A 14,500-nucleotide genomic window follows, 5' to 3' on the forward strand; every position below is an offset into this window, starting at 1 on the left:
TGTCCCTCAGTCCTGGCTAGCAGGGTCCTGGCCCTGGCATCCCTAGATCTGGCTTGCAGGTCCTGGCCACGGTGTCCCTCGGTCCTGGCTAGCAGAGTCCGGGCCACAGTGTCCCTCGGTCCTGGCTTGCAGCCAGCAGGGTCCTGGCCAGAGCGGAGGCAGCAGCTATACTGCTCTCTGCATCTGTCCTTCACTCCAGATGCTTCAGGGCCAGCGCTCTGAGGTCTCTGCTTTCCCCTGCTCCGGCTCTCAGGGACAACATGGATACAGGAAATCGTGGACATGATTGAGCAGGACGGGGACACGGAGAAGTGCCAGCGGGCCATGATTCAGCACCGCCACCCGCTCATTGAGTGGGCACAGCCAGCCCAGCCCTCGGGTGAGAGCCCTTGTGGCCAGGCTCGACCTCGCGCTGCTCCCCTTCACCACTCTCTCCTCCTTGCCCTCCCTCACTGCCGCCTCTGCTTCCTTTTCCTTTCTCCTTTCACATGCTGGCTATCTGCTGAGAGTGATGCAGGCCTGTGTCAGCCTCCACCCTCCCTCCCTCCTCAGAAGCACCTCTAGTCACTCAGCAGGGAACTCATGAGGGAGACTCCACCGGCCGGCAGCATCTCCCCACCCTCGCAGAACAAGGTGCCAGAGAGAGCCTGAACTCTGTGGCACAACGTGTTCTGCTGGCTAGCAAAGCCCTTTCAGGAAAAGCTTAACCTGCAAGATTTTCTTTTCATATTAAAAGAAAATTAAATTAATAAAACTGGAGGCAGAAAAGCTGCTGTGGGAAACACAGCTTCGGGAAGTGCTCTGCAGAATGAGGGTGGGAAGGTGGCCCTACTGGAAGGCACCCCAAGGGAGAAAGCACTGAGTGCACACCCAGACCCCCAGGCCAGGCTGCAAGGGGAGGACACTCCTCCCCATGCTGGTGGCCCGAGGGCAGCACCCATGTGAACAAGGGGCAAGTTCAAGCAGGAGTGGAGCCAATGCTGAGGACAGAGATAGAGGAGGGACCGGGCGTGGCCTCCTGAGGCACGTGGGTGTGGATGCCCCTTCAGAGCCATTGGCTGCTTTCTTCCCCAGCATTAGAAGGCTTTTGTTCATGTATGCGGTCCAGGAGAGGCCTTCTAGGCACATACCCCAGTAAATGATCATTGGAACTCAAGCGGGCATCTGCACACCTGGGCTCACTGCTGTCACACCTGCCCCAGGAAGCACTGTGTCCATCAATCAAAAGAAAAGGAAAAGGGGTCCACACACAGCAGGGCAGCATGCCACCTTGGGGGCGGGGCTCCATGCCAGGCTGCAGTCACCGGATGCTGCAGATGCCACGCTGTGTGACCAGCCAGATGCAGAGGGACACCCGTGAGTCCACGTGTGGGGACTTGAGTGGCCAGGTGCACAGGAAGGGACTGCAAAGAGCGGCTGTCTGACAAAGAGGAGCACGAGAAGGGCTGGAAGTCAGCTCAGACCTGGTGAGCGCCGCGTGTCGGCACAGTTCAGACACTGTGGTGCCAAGCTGGGGCTCGGCTATAACTCAGAGGTCGGGCAGTGCTGTGTGCACGAAGCTCCGGGTTCAGTGCACAGTGTGGCAAGTGACTTATTGTTAGAATTATTACTGGGGATCCCCAGCACATGAAAAGAAATCCAGGTGTTCAAGGCTGTGTGCGCCCTGCACACACACCCCATGCAGTTCAAGCTGTGCTTGCCAGGCACTGCAGCAGTTCCCAGCAGAAGCAGCCCTGGGTCAGCTCTCAGAGGCCCGCTGTGTGCTTCCAGGGCGGTAGCTGCAGGCCCACATCCTCCTTTGTCCTGGGTCTGGCAGACACGCAGTGTCCCACAGGCATGAGAGGCCAGCCAACCCCACAGTGAAAACAGGAAAGGGCCTGGCCCTCCACGGGGTACAGGAGTCCCTGGGTTACAGAGCAAGAGCGCTGGTCACCCACAAGCCCTCACTGCACACCAGCGAGGTGTGGTTGACAGGCTGCTTCCAAGCAAAGCTTCCTGCTGCACAGTGAAAATCAAATGCCATTTTATTGGCGGCTCCTATTTCCAGGCTTTAGCAGTTCCCTCCCTCACTTGGCCAGGCTTCCTGATCTTCAGATAGAGCGGTCTTGCACCATGAGTCAGGGCCCAAGTCCACATGCACCCCGACACCCTGGATCCCCACAGACCCAGGGCATGGTTCCAGCCTCTGTGCACGCCAGTGCAGCTCACTGAGTCACTGCCCAGCCCAGCCGCTGACGAGTCCTATGACACAGCATGGGCTGCTTCTTCAGGGCACCATGATGCGTAGAAAAAGCATCGAGCAAGGGTTCTGAAGGAGAGCAGAAATGACTGCGTTTCTGGGGGTGGGAGGAGGCTCACACAGAGCTCGGCACATGGCTTTGCTCAGGCAGCCAGGGCGCAGTGGGTCTGCGCTCCAGGCCGGGGCTGCCCCTGCCGAGCTGCTGCTGGGCCATCCGCAGTCCATCCTGCACACTGAAGCAGACAGTCAGTTCACCTGGGGCTCCACCCCTGATGAGTCCACTGAGGTGAGAATGCTGCCCCCAACCACTACGAGACCCCAAGGCAGGAGAGCAGACGGTGGTGGTGGGACTTCCTGGACTCAGCCTGGCACCCAGGCCAGAGCGTGGCAGATGCCAGCGTGTCTCTGGAATTGTCTTGCAGGTGTGGACAGAGCCAATGCCATGCCCTCCCCACGGACGCTGAGGACACACCTGTCCACAGCACTGCTGCCGCCTTCTTTCTGGGAAAAGCGCTGCAAGGTAGGAAGGCACCTTGTGGGTGGAGGGCATGGGCCTGGAGCAGGGTGAGTGTACTCATAGAGAAGACATGGGGTGACCATTTCTCAGCGGGTGGCCACAACTGGAGCAGCTGGGGAGGTGGAAGGTGGCTGCAGGCTGTGGAGGCTCATAGAGCGGGCAAGAGAGGTAGGGGTGAGGGGAGCCACCTGGAGCAACCAGGCAGACAGAGGGAGCCGGCACTTGGTGGGGCCCTAGCCTTGGGCCCCCGCTTTTACTCTGGGACTCGCTCGACTCCTCCCACTGCTGGTGCCCAGCTGCCCACTCACACGTACGGGCACACACTGCTCAGTGTCCAGGGCCAGGTTTGAGCTTGGTCAGCCAAGGGGCCTTGCAAGCATGGCCCAGGCTCCTGGCCACAAGGCTCTCCAGCTTCTCTAGGAATCCCCGCAAGGTGTCAGGAGGCTTATTCATGCCCAGGGGGCCATTCCTAGTGGATGGCCGGTCACCACCCCTACAGGAAGGATTTGCTTCTCACCAGGGTGATCCGGAGCCAGGCTGGCTGATCGTGAGTTGATAGCACCAGGGTGGAAACCAGAGTTGGCAGAGGGGCAGGGCAGCCAGCAGGAGGAGGTCACAAGGCCACATGCCCTGCCAGCCTGGACAGCCCTGGAGCCCTGTGGAAATCTTCCCGTCCCATCTCTCAGTGTCTCTCTTCTCATCCCAAGTTCCTTTATGTAGCTCGGAATGCCAAGGACTGCATGGTTTCCTACTACCATTTCCAAAGGATGAACAAAACACTCCCTGACCCCGGCACCTGGGAAGAATACTTTGAAAGCTTCGTCAATGGGAAAGGTAAAATAAAGCACTCCACAGCCTGCATTCTCCCCCCAGGAGGCCCAGCTTAGAGAGCCACATATGGCATCTTGTTCCCTGGATGTCAAGCACACCCTGCAGCCAGTGCCACCACCAGCTGGGCCGGAGAGGCAGCTGGCAGCTCCCAGGTTGACCCGAAGCCCTCAGCAAACATCTCCCAGCTAATCTGAAAGCCTCCGCCCTGGGCCACTGGGTAGAGAGATCCCCTGGAACTCACCCCTGCCGCAGGGCACCTGGCATGGCACATAGCCAACGCGAAGCCACTTCGGTGGTGAGCTAGGAAGAGAACTAAGGCTGTCCCAAACTGCAACATCCTGAAAATCCGCAGACCGCGACCCCAGGACACATGGACCTGGCGCCCTCAACTTGGAGGTCTTGTGCCATCAGGCGTGGCCTCTTCCTCTCTGTGTCCTGCAGTGGCCTGGGGCTCCTGGTTTGACCATGTGAAAGGATGGTGGAACACGAGGGACAGACACCAGGTGCTCTTCCTCTTCTACGAGGACATAAAGAGGGTATGCGCACCCTTCAGAGCTGCTGCGGGGCCTTTCTCGGGGGAGCGAGAAGGATTGAGCAGCATCTTTCTGAAATTCTTCTGTTCCAATCCAATGCCGCCCTTACGCAGGACCCAAAGCAGGAAATTCGGAAAGTGATGCAGTTCATGGGAAAGAGCTTGGGAGAAGCAGTGCTGGACAAAATTGTCCGGGAGACATCCTTCGAGAAAATGAAAGCGAATCCCATGATAAATCGCTCCACGGTTTCCAAATCTATCATGGACCAATCCATTTCCACCTTCATGAGAAAAGGTTTGTGGAGCCTCTGCCAAGTCTCGGCCTGGCAGGGGACACGGCCACACAAGGCGAGGCCTCAGGTGCACAGGCGCTGGCACTGGAGCTGCGGCTGCCTCAATGCTGCTCCTGACCCGGCTTGATGGCCGCACACGCCTGCCACACCCCACACATCACGATTCCCAAGTACAGTTCCTGTGCTTCTTCATAGATCTTAGTTCCAGTTCTGAGAAGAGGAATTCCAACTGGCGCAGCTCCTTTTCTTTTCTTTTCTTTTCTTTTCCTTTTTCTTTCTTATTTTTTTTAAATTTATTTGGTACAGGGTCTCACTAGGTAGCTCGGACTCACAGTGGTCCTCCTGTCTCAGCCTCCCCTGCCATGTGTACACACAGCACTTTCTTTCTCCTACTGCGGGCCATGGCACGTGCCCAACCTGGGGACACCTTCCAGGCCCCTGCACAGCCCTGCAGGCTTCGTTTGCTTCTCTCCCATTCAGATCTCCGCAGCACTCGTGCTCCTGCAGGAAGTCAGAGCGCCTGGCCGCCTCCAGGAGCCCTCTGATAGCCGGCTCGCGCCTCGCCTTCCAGCCCCTGCAGCCATCCTTGCTTTTGCTTTCTCTCTTCCTCAACTTTGCGTTAGCCCGTGGCTGCAGCGCGCAGTCGTCTCCTTCCGTGTCTGGCCCGGAACGCGTAGATAGCACATCTCATTTCTCTTACGGCCCTCCCCCTCCTCGCCTCCCTCGCTCCATCTCTCTGGCACCTCCACTTCACACCCAGGCTCCCTCAAACACGAAGATGTCCAGCCCATGGTGCACGCTTGTTCCCGGAAACACGGGCTCAGCCGTGACCTATGCCTGTGTGCCACGCCGCGCCTCCCTCCTGTGCAAGGCCCTGTTTCCACGACTGAGGGTTCATCAACACACACACACGCACACGCACCTGCGCACACGCACACACACACGCTTCCCTCTGACTACAGATACGAGTCTAGTGCTCAGGATCATCCTTACACATAATGGCACCCCAAGCTGTGCCAAGGTTCTTCTTTCCTCATGCTTTCATTTCTGTTTCCTAATTTTCCAGAAGGGGCATTAGCGGGACAAAGAGTAGTTCTATTAATAAGATTATTTAAATTAGTACTAGATGAAAAATTATATCTAATTCTAATAAGTTGTCATGGAGATGTGACCTACACACAAAACATACAGATTGTAAGCGACCGTTCAGCCAATTCTGGTGCACACACACTCAGCTGCACTCCCAGCTGCACTCACAGGGCCCTTCTTGTCTCCCCAGAGAGCTCCCCCTTGCTCCTTTGGCTCCTCCTCAGCCTCACTCTGTCACTACGCGCTGGCCTTTCCTGCTGTGGGGTGTCTCGTGTCCAGGGCCTCCATGTGGCGAGGGCCTGTGGTCCATCTGCTACTTCATGAGTGTAGGTTCAGCGTGTACTGCAGGCAGGGCCAGGTCGTGCCAGCTCCCTGCTCCCTCGTGTCCCTTGTGCTGGGAGCTCCATTGTCCTGCTCACTCCCCCTGGGCTGTGCCTTGGGGCTGAGGGCTTTGGGGCTGGCATCCCTGAAGGGGACCTGGCGTGGCCAGCTGTGGATGGGCAAGGCCCCAGACGGCCCTCAAATGCATGTCAGGCCATGGGAGTGATGCTGGTGCCTGGGCTTCCATCCTCTAGGAACTGTGGGGGACTGGAAAAACCACTTCACGGTGGCCCAGAATGAGAGGTTTGAGGACATCTACAGGGAGAAGATGGCAGGCTCCTCCATCCACTTCTGCCTGGAGCTCTAAGCAGGCCACAAAGGAGCGCCTTGGCTGGAAACAGCTCTGAGAGTGTGTGGCACACGCAGGTGAGCCTGGTGCCATGCCTCTGAGATGGCAACTGGTGTGTCTCGGCTTCCTTCAGAAGGACCCTGTCAAATGCTGGTTCCTCCGCCATCCTTCCACAGTAAGAAACAAGACCACTTAATAAACCCAGTCAAATATAAGACTTGGCACTAGAAGGATTTTTTGAATCCCCATTCTTCTGGCAAATTAAATTTAGATCCCTAGTCTGCAACACAGTAGCACCTTGAGTACTAATCCTGGTTGGTTTTGTTGGAGGATGTTATTGTCACACTCAATAAAGCTAAGGACATCTCGGTAGGTTTGGAGACCATGACAGCAGGGCCTCGTGTGGGGATGAGGAGCTGGGGCACAGCATGGGTAAGTGGGGGTTGAGGAGCAGGGTGGGTCCTGGGGATGGAACAAGAACAGGCAAGAGGCAGGCAAGAGAACACCACAAGCCAACCTAACAGGAAGACTTGCTGAAGACAGGCCAGGGTGGCCGAGCGCCCCCTGCAGGTGGCGGAGGAGATGGAGGCTGACCAGATAACCACCGCTCAGACTTGAGGGCAATCTTAGTGGGATTCTTGCAAGAGCTGAACTTCATAAAGAAGCACACAGATGGACGCAGGAGAAGCGTGAGGGCCTTGACCAGTCCTGTGGAGAACCTCTGTCCTCTGAGCTTCTCTGCCCACTCCCTCACCAACTGGGAACAAAACATGGCACTCTGGAGAGTTAGGATTTGCTCAGGAGTAGCAGAGCCCTGGTGCCACAGTCTGCTGCTGAATGCCGTGAGACCAAAGACTGAGGCCGACAGATGCAGGACTTTGCAGAGTAAAAAGAGTGAGGACTTGCTGGAGGAAGTGGGATTCTAGGCAGCAGAAAGGCCAGTTGGACACCAAAGTTGGGTTAGAAAGAGGTGGCTAGTCATGAGCTGAGACAGTGACTTTCCCTGACAGAAAGGACCTGGTCTATTCCTAGCTAATATTAAAGGGTCAAGTACATACCTGAGATCCACATGCCTCTCTCCTGGATCTGCCTCTCATATTGGCTGGGACACTGTAGCAGAGACCAAGGAGGGTGGCCTGGAGCAATCACTGGTCACAACTCAAGATTGCACACGTGTCACATGAAGCTGAGCGCATACAATCCTCTGCCCGTTGTAATCAGCTCTTATGATCTCATATCCTCCCACCCCACCCTGTTTCCTTGATGCACCCTGAGCCAGAGAGGGGTTTCAGCCCCGTAGCTAGGGCGCTGTGAGGCCCCCGGCACCAGTAGGGGTAACGCATGAAGAGACAGACGTGCTATGTGCGGGATCGTAGCAGTCAGTGTTTCCAACCAGGAGCCCCAGGAACCAAACTAATGACCTTGATTCTCTCCTGCATAAGGGTAGGACTGGATGGGGCTGAGTCGTTAACGAGTTCTCACGTGAGACACACAGTGGCTAGATTAGATTGTCATGTTGGACACAGACCCAAAATTCTATTTTGGTGGCAGCACTGCTGTAACATCCCCAAATGCAATTTGCTAAAGAGCGCAGAATCATCTGCGGGCTGTCACCAAGCACCTGCTGTGTGAATGTAGTCAGAGCTGCTACTGCAAGCCAGTTGATGGGATGCACAGCAGGGCTGGAGACCGTACCAGCTGAGGGCAGAGCAGAGCCACCCTTCAGGATGTGGCGGGGTAAGTTAGCCGGGCGGGATGCAGGAGTGGTGAGGAGTCCCTCTGGTGCCCATGTAAAGCTCGGCACATCCAACCAACTATCCTGGGCTAGCCAGGGGCTATGGTTTCAATCTAAGATGCTCCCATTGGATCATGGGGTCCTATATACTCATCAATGCCTGACCTACGAGGGCATCTCTTCCCCCTGCTCCTTCCCTCTGTCCAGAACGACATGAGCAGCTCTCCCCACCAGACCTGCCTGCCATCCCAGTGCTGCCTTGGGCCAGCCAGCCATGGGCTAAAACCATCAGCCCAAGCAAACATGTCCTCCTTTGTGGATGCCAGTGTTTGTCTTCCAGTGACAAGAAAGTTACAGACACCAGGGCCACAGGCTTGTTCACATAACCACTGGGCTTCTTTGGTTCAGGCCAGTAGATGCCAGTTAAGTAAGTCCATCTGTGGCAAGCCAGCCACCATCTCCCAGGAGTGGAGTGCTGCCACAATGACCCCTTGGTGTCAGCCCAGACGTCTAGGGAAATGGATGGACTCTTCCCAGCACGATGCTGCCTAAGCCCAGGTGCCCATGCCTGGGAATCGTTCAGTCTGACCCAAGTTTCTCAAGGTCTCCCATTATCCAAGTGTTCAGAGCCTTTGCCCCTGGAGTTTTACAGAACTCCGGGAAGCCTGTTGCGTGGTGGTGTTGGTGAACACAGTGCTGTGGCCAGGGTCCCCGTGTACTTGTTATACAGGTCACTGAGTGATACTGAAGTCGGTTCTGAACCTGCTGCTCGAGGTGCCTTACTCCTGCTGAACCTCACTCCTAATTACCTAGAGCCCTCCAATCTTGTCCTGAGAGAGGAGGTGCCCACAGTTTTCTGCAGAAGACTGAAACATCAGAATACTGAATCATCATACAGGGACCGGGGCCACCTAGATGAGCCTGTCAGTATGCAGGGCAGCCTTTGCCAGTAGAGACATGAGACCAGCAGAATTCCAAAGCCACAGATGTAAAAGCAAATGTGTGGTAGACGCTTCACCAGGTAACTCTGCACTTCCAGCGTGACAGTCCTGTGACAGCACCCCTGTTAGGCAGCATGGCAATGATGGCAGCTGGTATGCTGGAGCCCACAACACATGCTTTGGACAGGACAGGCCCATGGGTGATCCCTGAACTAATGGTGAAGTGGCATAGGAGGCCCAAGGGCTGACGGCCGCCCCCAGGGCACAAGCCATGACACGGGTCCAGTAGGATCGGGAGTCCAGGCTTGGGGGCTGCAGCAGCTGCCAATTGGGGAAGCAGCCGGGGAGAGCCTGGGCCCCACAGGATGGTCCTCTGCTCAGTAGTCACGGCTGTGCTATAGGGACAGTGCCCTTCCCTGTCCATGCATGCTCGTGGCAGGACAGGCCAGGATGAGCCGTGGGATGAGACACCTCTGGGGTTGGGCCTGGGGTGTTCAGCCTCACCAGCCACGTCACAGCCTAGGTTCATCCACCTCTTTCCAGGGCCTTCAGCCCAGCAGCCATGGTGGGCTCCCCTGGAGGCCTCGCTGCTCCCCCGCAAGCCATACTGCTCCCGTGGGCAGTGCATTCTGCTCCCCACGGGCAGGGCTCGCTGCTCCCACTGTGATGAGCCCTCCCAGGGGCTCCCTCTTAGTACCCACATTGCTGCCCCAAGTTCTGTGGCAAATAAGCATGTCACTGTGTGTTTGCACAAACCCTGGACCACATGGTGAGACGAACTCCTGGTCAGGTTTGTCCAGCACAGTTACCAACACGTGGCTCTCAGCTTCTCCAGGCCTTGGCAGTGGCCATGCCATCTGTCTCAGGCTGGCAGAGGTAGTGTGAGACCTGGCACAGGGCAGGGTCAAGACAGACATTTAGCGGCCGTGGCCAGCCACCCTGCCAAGCAGCCTCCCGTCTCAAGCCACAGGGTGTCAACAGCATCAGCCCAGAGACTCACCCCTGCTGGACCCATCCGCACAACAACGTTGTCAGGTCGAGGTGCACCTCCTGCCCCGGGGAGCGTGCAGGCCTGGAGGGACAGATGGTCACATAGGTGCCAGGCTGAGTACCCACTCAGCTCAGAAGGGGGCTCTGTGCCCAGCAGTGAGCCACTGCCCCCCCTACCCAGCAGGCAGCTGCACTGAGGTAAGGTCTGGGCCAGGCCCCTGCCATGGGGCTATGCATTCTGGGACCTGCTGCCCCCACAGGAGAACCTGTCATGACCCCGCTACTGCAGAGGTCCCCCTCAGCCACCCACAAGCCACTGACGTCTCGCTTTGCCCACTGGCTAATCAAGAGGCCCAGAGCCTGCACTGGCCACCAATATCCCTGCATTCTCAAAAGCATCCCCCCAGGGTGACCGCCTTGTGCATGGGGTCAGGATGATATAGCAGTGGGTTAGCCCCATGGCAGTGGCTCCAAGTGCCACCTGACTGAGCTCACCATCCTTCTCCAAGTGTCACCTGGCTCTGTCACTGGCCCTCAGGGCGAAGGCACGTGGGCAGACGACGAGCACCCCGCCTGCTCCAACTCTTCGCTGGTCTCCAGGCTCTGTGCACGCTGTGCTCATCTGTTCACCCTTGTTTTACTTGCCCCTTTCTTGTTAGGCCTTGACAAAAGCTGTCCCCACCTTCCCAGCCACTAGGCTGGTGTCCCTGTCAGGCCCAGCCTCACCCAACATCATAAATGTTCCCACAGCGTGGAGGGCAAGGAGCTGGGCCACCTCGGGATGCTGTCAGGTTCCTTCTCCTTACTGTGAAATCAGCTTCATCCTGTCTTTGAGACCTGGTCTAGACTGAATTGTCCTTGCCCAATCCCCATGGGATACCTGGGTCCCCTGGTGCAGGGGCAGTCCAGGAAAGACCTGGCCCTGCAGGAGTCGGGGCCAGGCACACAGAGAATTCCCACTTGCAGGCCATTTCTAACCCCTCTAGGTAGACCTCAAGAACTGACCTCATTTCCTCTGGACATTTCACGTATGGAGAAAGTTTGAACCTGCTACAGCAGTTTGTCTGCCAAATCCTGAGAATAACATAATGAAATTAAGAAAGACTAAGGAAGGAGAAATTCACATTTTGCCTGGCCAAAACATGAGTTTTCTGGGTGTGGTGTCTCACACCTGTAATCCCAGCACTAGGAAGGCTGAGGCAAGAGGACCACTGAGAGTTCAAGGCCATCCTGAACTGCACAGGGAGACCCTGTGCCAAAAAGAAAAAAACAGCATGAGCTGTGAGAAATAGTAAGTTCTGTCTTATCTGTCAAATATGAGTGACTCCATCTCGGGCTTTCACCCACCCTAGATGGCCCTTCCTGAACACACTAAGTTACATAAAATGTCCACTCTGTTCCCGTCCTGGGAATACAGCTGCAAACCAAAAATAGCTTGTCACGGGACGAGGGTTTTCTGTCCCCCCTCTCCCTCCACTCTGTACTCCCTTCCCGCAGCAGCCTTCAGGGTGCCCTCACACCGCCCGAGTTAGCTAATCAGGATGGGTTGGGAACCTCCAAACCAGCAGTGGGAATAAGGTCAGCCACTCCTCCTGCAGTAGGGATAAGGGAGGCGACTCTCTTTTGTCCTGCCGCCTGCTACCTCAAGCTTCTATCTTCTTGAAAAAGTAAAAAGCCTTGTCAAGATTTCTTGATGTCTGAGTGTTTATCATCTGCATCAAAAAGTTGAGTCTAGAGGCTCGTTTCCAGCAGAGCTGCCTCTGAAACTAGACCAATAAGGCAGGTATCTCCTATGTAGACAGCTCACAAAACCAGCAAGATTTATAAGTAACGCAATACCAATCATACCAAACCAGTTCAATTTAAGAATAAACACTCACTAGTCATGCAAACTTAGGAGAGCAAACAATGAAGTTACTCTGAACTAACAGGAAATCAAACATTCTCTGCATGTGTCCTAAGTGGAAAAAGAAAACAAGAATGACCTAACCTGTTTTCTTTCTTCTGGTTGAAGAGGCCTCTACTGTATTTAAGTGGGTCAGTGGCAATCAGTTTGTATCTGACTAAGGATTATTCAATAAATGAATTCATCTTAATCTATATGCAACAATGTAGTGGTTTGTGTAGAACAACAAAAAAAAAAAAAAAAAAAAAAAAAAAAAAAAAAAAACAGATTAACAGGTTCTTCTGAAAGCCTAATATCCAAAGCTGAGAAAAAAGAAGATCATAGAGCATAGACCTTAGCTTAGAGTAGGACAAAATCCTGGACCAAACTATTGCAAAGAGAGTGTAGGTATTTGGAGAGCCTTGTGGAACCAGAAGAGCCTGAATTACCGAGATCCGGCCGGAGCCACTCGCAGGACACGCTAGCTTCTCTGTCAGTCCTGTGCGTCTAAGCTTACCACATAGGAGTGAAACTTGGCAGGTGGACTCGAGTCACCCTGGTCTCGGGAAACGGATCCACAGCCCCTCTAGAGTGCTGCTCTGCCGCGCTGATGGACGCCCAGAAGTGAGAACAGCATGTGCTGGGGAGAGGCAGGGGCCCCTGCGGGCTGCGGTGTGTCTGCACATCGGCGTGTCTGCCGGCAGTGCTGAGGATCACAGCAGGGCCCTTCACAGCTGCGCCACATGCCTAGCTCCTCTTGCCTCGCTAAACTGCCTGGGCTGGGCTCCGATTTGTGCCCTCCAGCCTCAGTGTGCCCAGGGGGCAGGATTATAGAACTACAATACTGCACTCCGTGGGGCCTGATGCCTCATTATGGTGGCCACAATGTGTGCGCCCTCCACAACACTGGGGTGGGGTATGCACAGCCACCTGTGTGGACTTGGGAACGGCACCTGGAGAAGGTGGGGCACCCAGCCGCACCCACACTCCAGGCTACTTGTCTCTCTAGATGCGCATCTCCATCGCCACTGCTGCCCAAAAGATTTGTGCCCCTTCTGCCCTGTGAACTGTTAGTCAAGTCCTTAGGAAATGTCTTTTCAGCCTGATAGTTTTTAAATCATACATAATGTTCATATAGAAAATACAATTTCAGATAAGATGGTACAGTAATAATTACCAAAATTCTTGTTGGAAGCAAAGTGCATTTGAGGGATAAATTCTTATTGAGAATCTATTATCTCAAAGCACTATGGGGGTGTTTTCCCAAGCCTGAAGAAACATCAAGCCAGACACATGTGGTCCTTCCGCCTTGTGCCCAAGTGGCACCTACCTGGGGGAGCTCTTGATCTGACCAGGGACTGGGGCTCTAACTCAGTGGCACTGTGCCTGCCTGGCAAGCCCAAGGTCCTGAGTTCAATTCCTGATACAAAAAAGATTTTAATGGGAATCACTAAAATTAGGAAACGAAGCTACAATTTTAAAAATGTATAGAAACCTAGCACAAATGCACTTACCCTAAAGTTACGTGTGCAGAGTGAGAACACTAAGCTTTCATACCTAACAAAGCCCAGCATGTCAGCCAGGCCAGTAGAGTCCTAAGATGCAGACTCTGTTGACATTGGAAGTTCCTAGCTACTGAAGTTGAAGCTCATGGACTTTTCATTTATTTTAAGCCAGCAGGCATGAATGTGCTCATCCCAGCTGAAAGACTGACCACAGAAACACCTGCATGGGACCCGCTCTTTCGTGCATCACACCAGCCAGGAGGAGAAATCAGGGACCAGGAGCCAAGACACATGGCAGATGGCGCATGAGCTAGCACCACTTTATTACTCTGTGGCTTTGGGCGTCTTACTTTATGGTCTCTGACCCTGTTTCTTCATCTATAGAGCAAGGACAGTAATTAAGAGCATAGACTCTGACACACATGGAACTACTTGAGAATAAAATGATCATATCTTGCTTTTGCCCTAAATTATTACCAGGATGGAGGTGACATGTGCTGGTTGAACAGGACCATCAACGAAACAAGACAGCTGTGAGTTAACAACAGTCGAAGCTGGGTGATCTGCTACACTCATGCTGAAGCTCTGAAGGTGTTTGAAATTTTTCTATTAAAAACCAGTTAAAATACATATTCGACACTTAAGATGACAATATGAACATTCCTCCTTCGAAGACCAAGTTCCATTACCGTGACTAGGTGGTTAAATGAATTAGTCATAAATGAGTTGTACATAGTACATACATTACAATATTCGGAACAAAGAATTGGTCAAAAGAAACTCCAACTGGATCACTGCTCTTATTTGTGTGACTGCTACATGTGCTGTACAACAGAACACGCAACCACAGTCCTCTATGCACAGTACAACCAACAAACACTGCAGTACTGTACAAAGAGATGAGGCTCTGTAAGCAAGACATACAGAACCACACAGAAAAGAAAAGCTGAGTCCTAAGTCTGAGTTCTGGGTCTCAACCATATATCCAGGTGGGTCTTTAAATGGGACACCTGTATAGGCTCTGGAGCTAGACTGGGTTTGAATTCTAGCTCTGATGTTAACGAACATTGTCACTTTAGGCAAGCTACGCAATCTATCCACATTTAAATTTCCCCCCGTGAGAGGAATCTAACTATAACACCTACCTGAAGTTTTATAGTAATTAAAGGGGCTGGGGAGATGGCTCAATATTATAGCAATTAAATGAAATAGCCCATCTGGACCTCATAGCGGAGTATCTACAAAACAGCAAGTGCTCAAGAAATAGCACTGC

The 14,500-nt window shown here is 54.1% G+C and overlaps 1 protein-coding gene across 4 annotated transcripts in view; it reads left to right on the forward strand.

The window, feature by feature from the left end:
• LOC101574002 (sulfotransferase 1C2) overlaps positions 1 to 6,385 on the forward strand; it is an 8,525-nt gene extending 2,140 nt beyond the window's left edge. For 2 of the 4 annotated variants that reach the window (XM_004633211.2, XM_023717526.1), the window contains exons 3-8: positions 254 to 379; positions 2,662 to 2,759; positions 3,464 to 3,590; positions 4,029 to 4,123; positions 4,234 to 4,414; positions 6,077 to 6,385. In XM_004633211.2, the coding sequence (XP_004633268.1) occupies positions 254 to 379; positions 2,662 to 2,759; positions 3,464 to 3,590; positions 4,029 to 4,123; positions 4,234 to 4,414; positions 6,077 to 6,189 (740 nt within the window). In that variant the 3' untranslated portion in view covers positions 6,190 to 6,385. Of the gene's footprint in view, positions 1 to 199; positions 380 to 1,788; positions 2,485 to 2,661; positions 2,760 to 3,463; positions 3,591 to 4,028; positions 4,124 to 4,233; positions 4,415 to 6,076 lie in introns of those variants that run through there. The other 2 variants (XM_023717528.1, XM_023717527.1) reach the window with 2 other exon arrangements.
• Positions 6,386 to 14,500: the final 8,115 nt, after the last annotated feature.

This window comes from Octodon degus, unplaced genomic scaffold, assembly GCF_000260255.1.
Source record: "Octodon degus isolate 3935 unplaced genomic scaffold, OctDeg1.0 scaffold00052, whole genome shotgun sequence".
Taxonomy (NCBI): Eukaryota; Metazoa; Chordata; class Mammalia; order Rodentia; family Octodontidae; genus Octodon; species Octodon degus.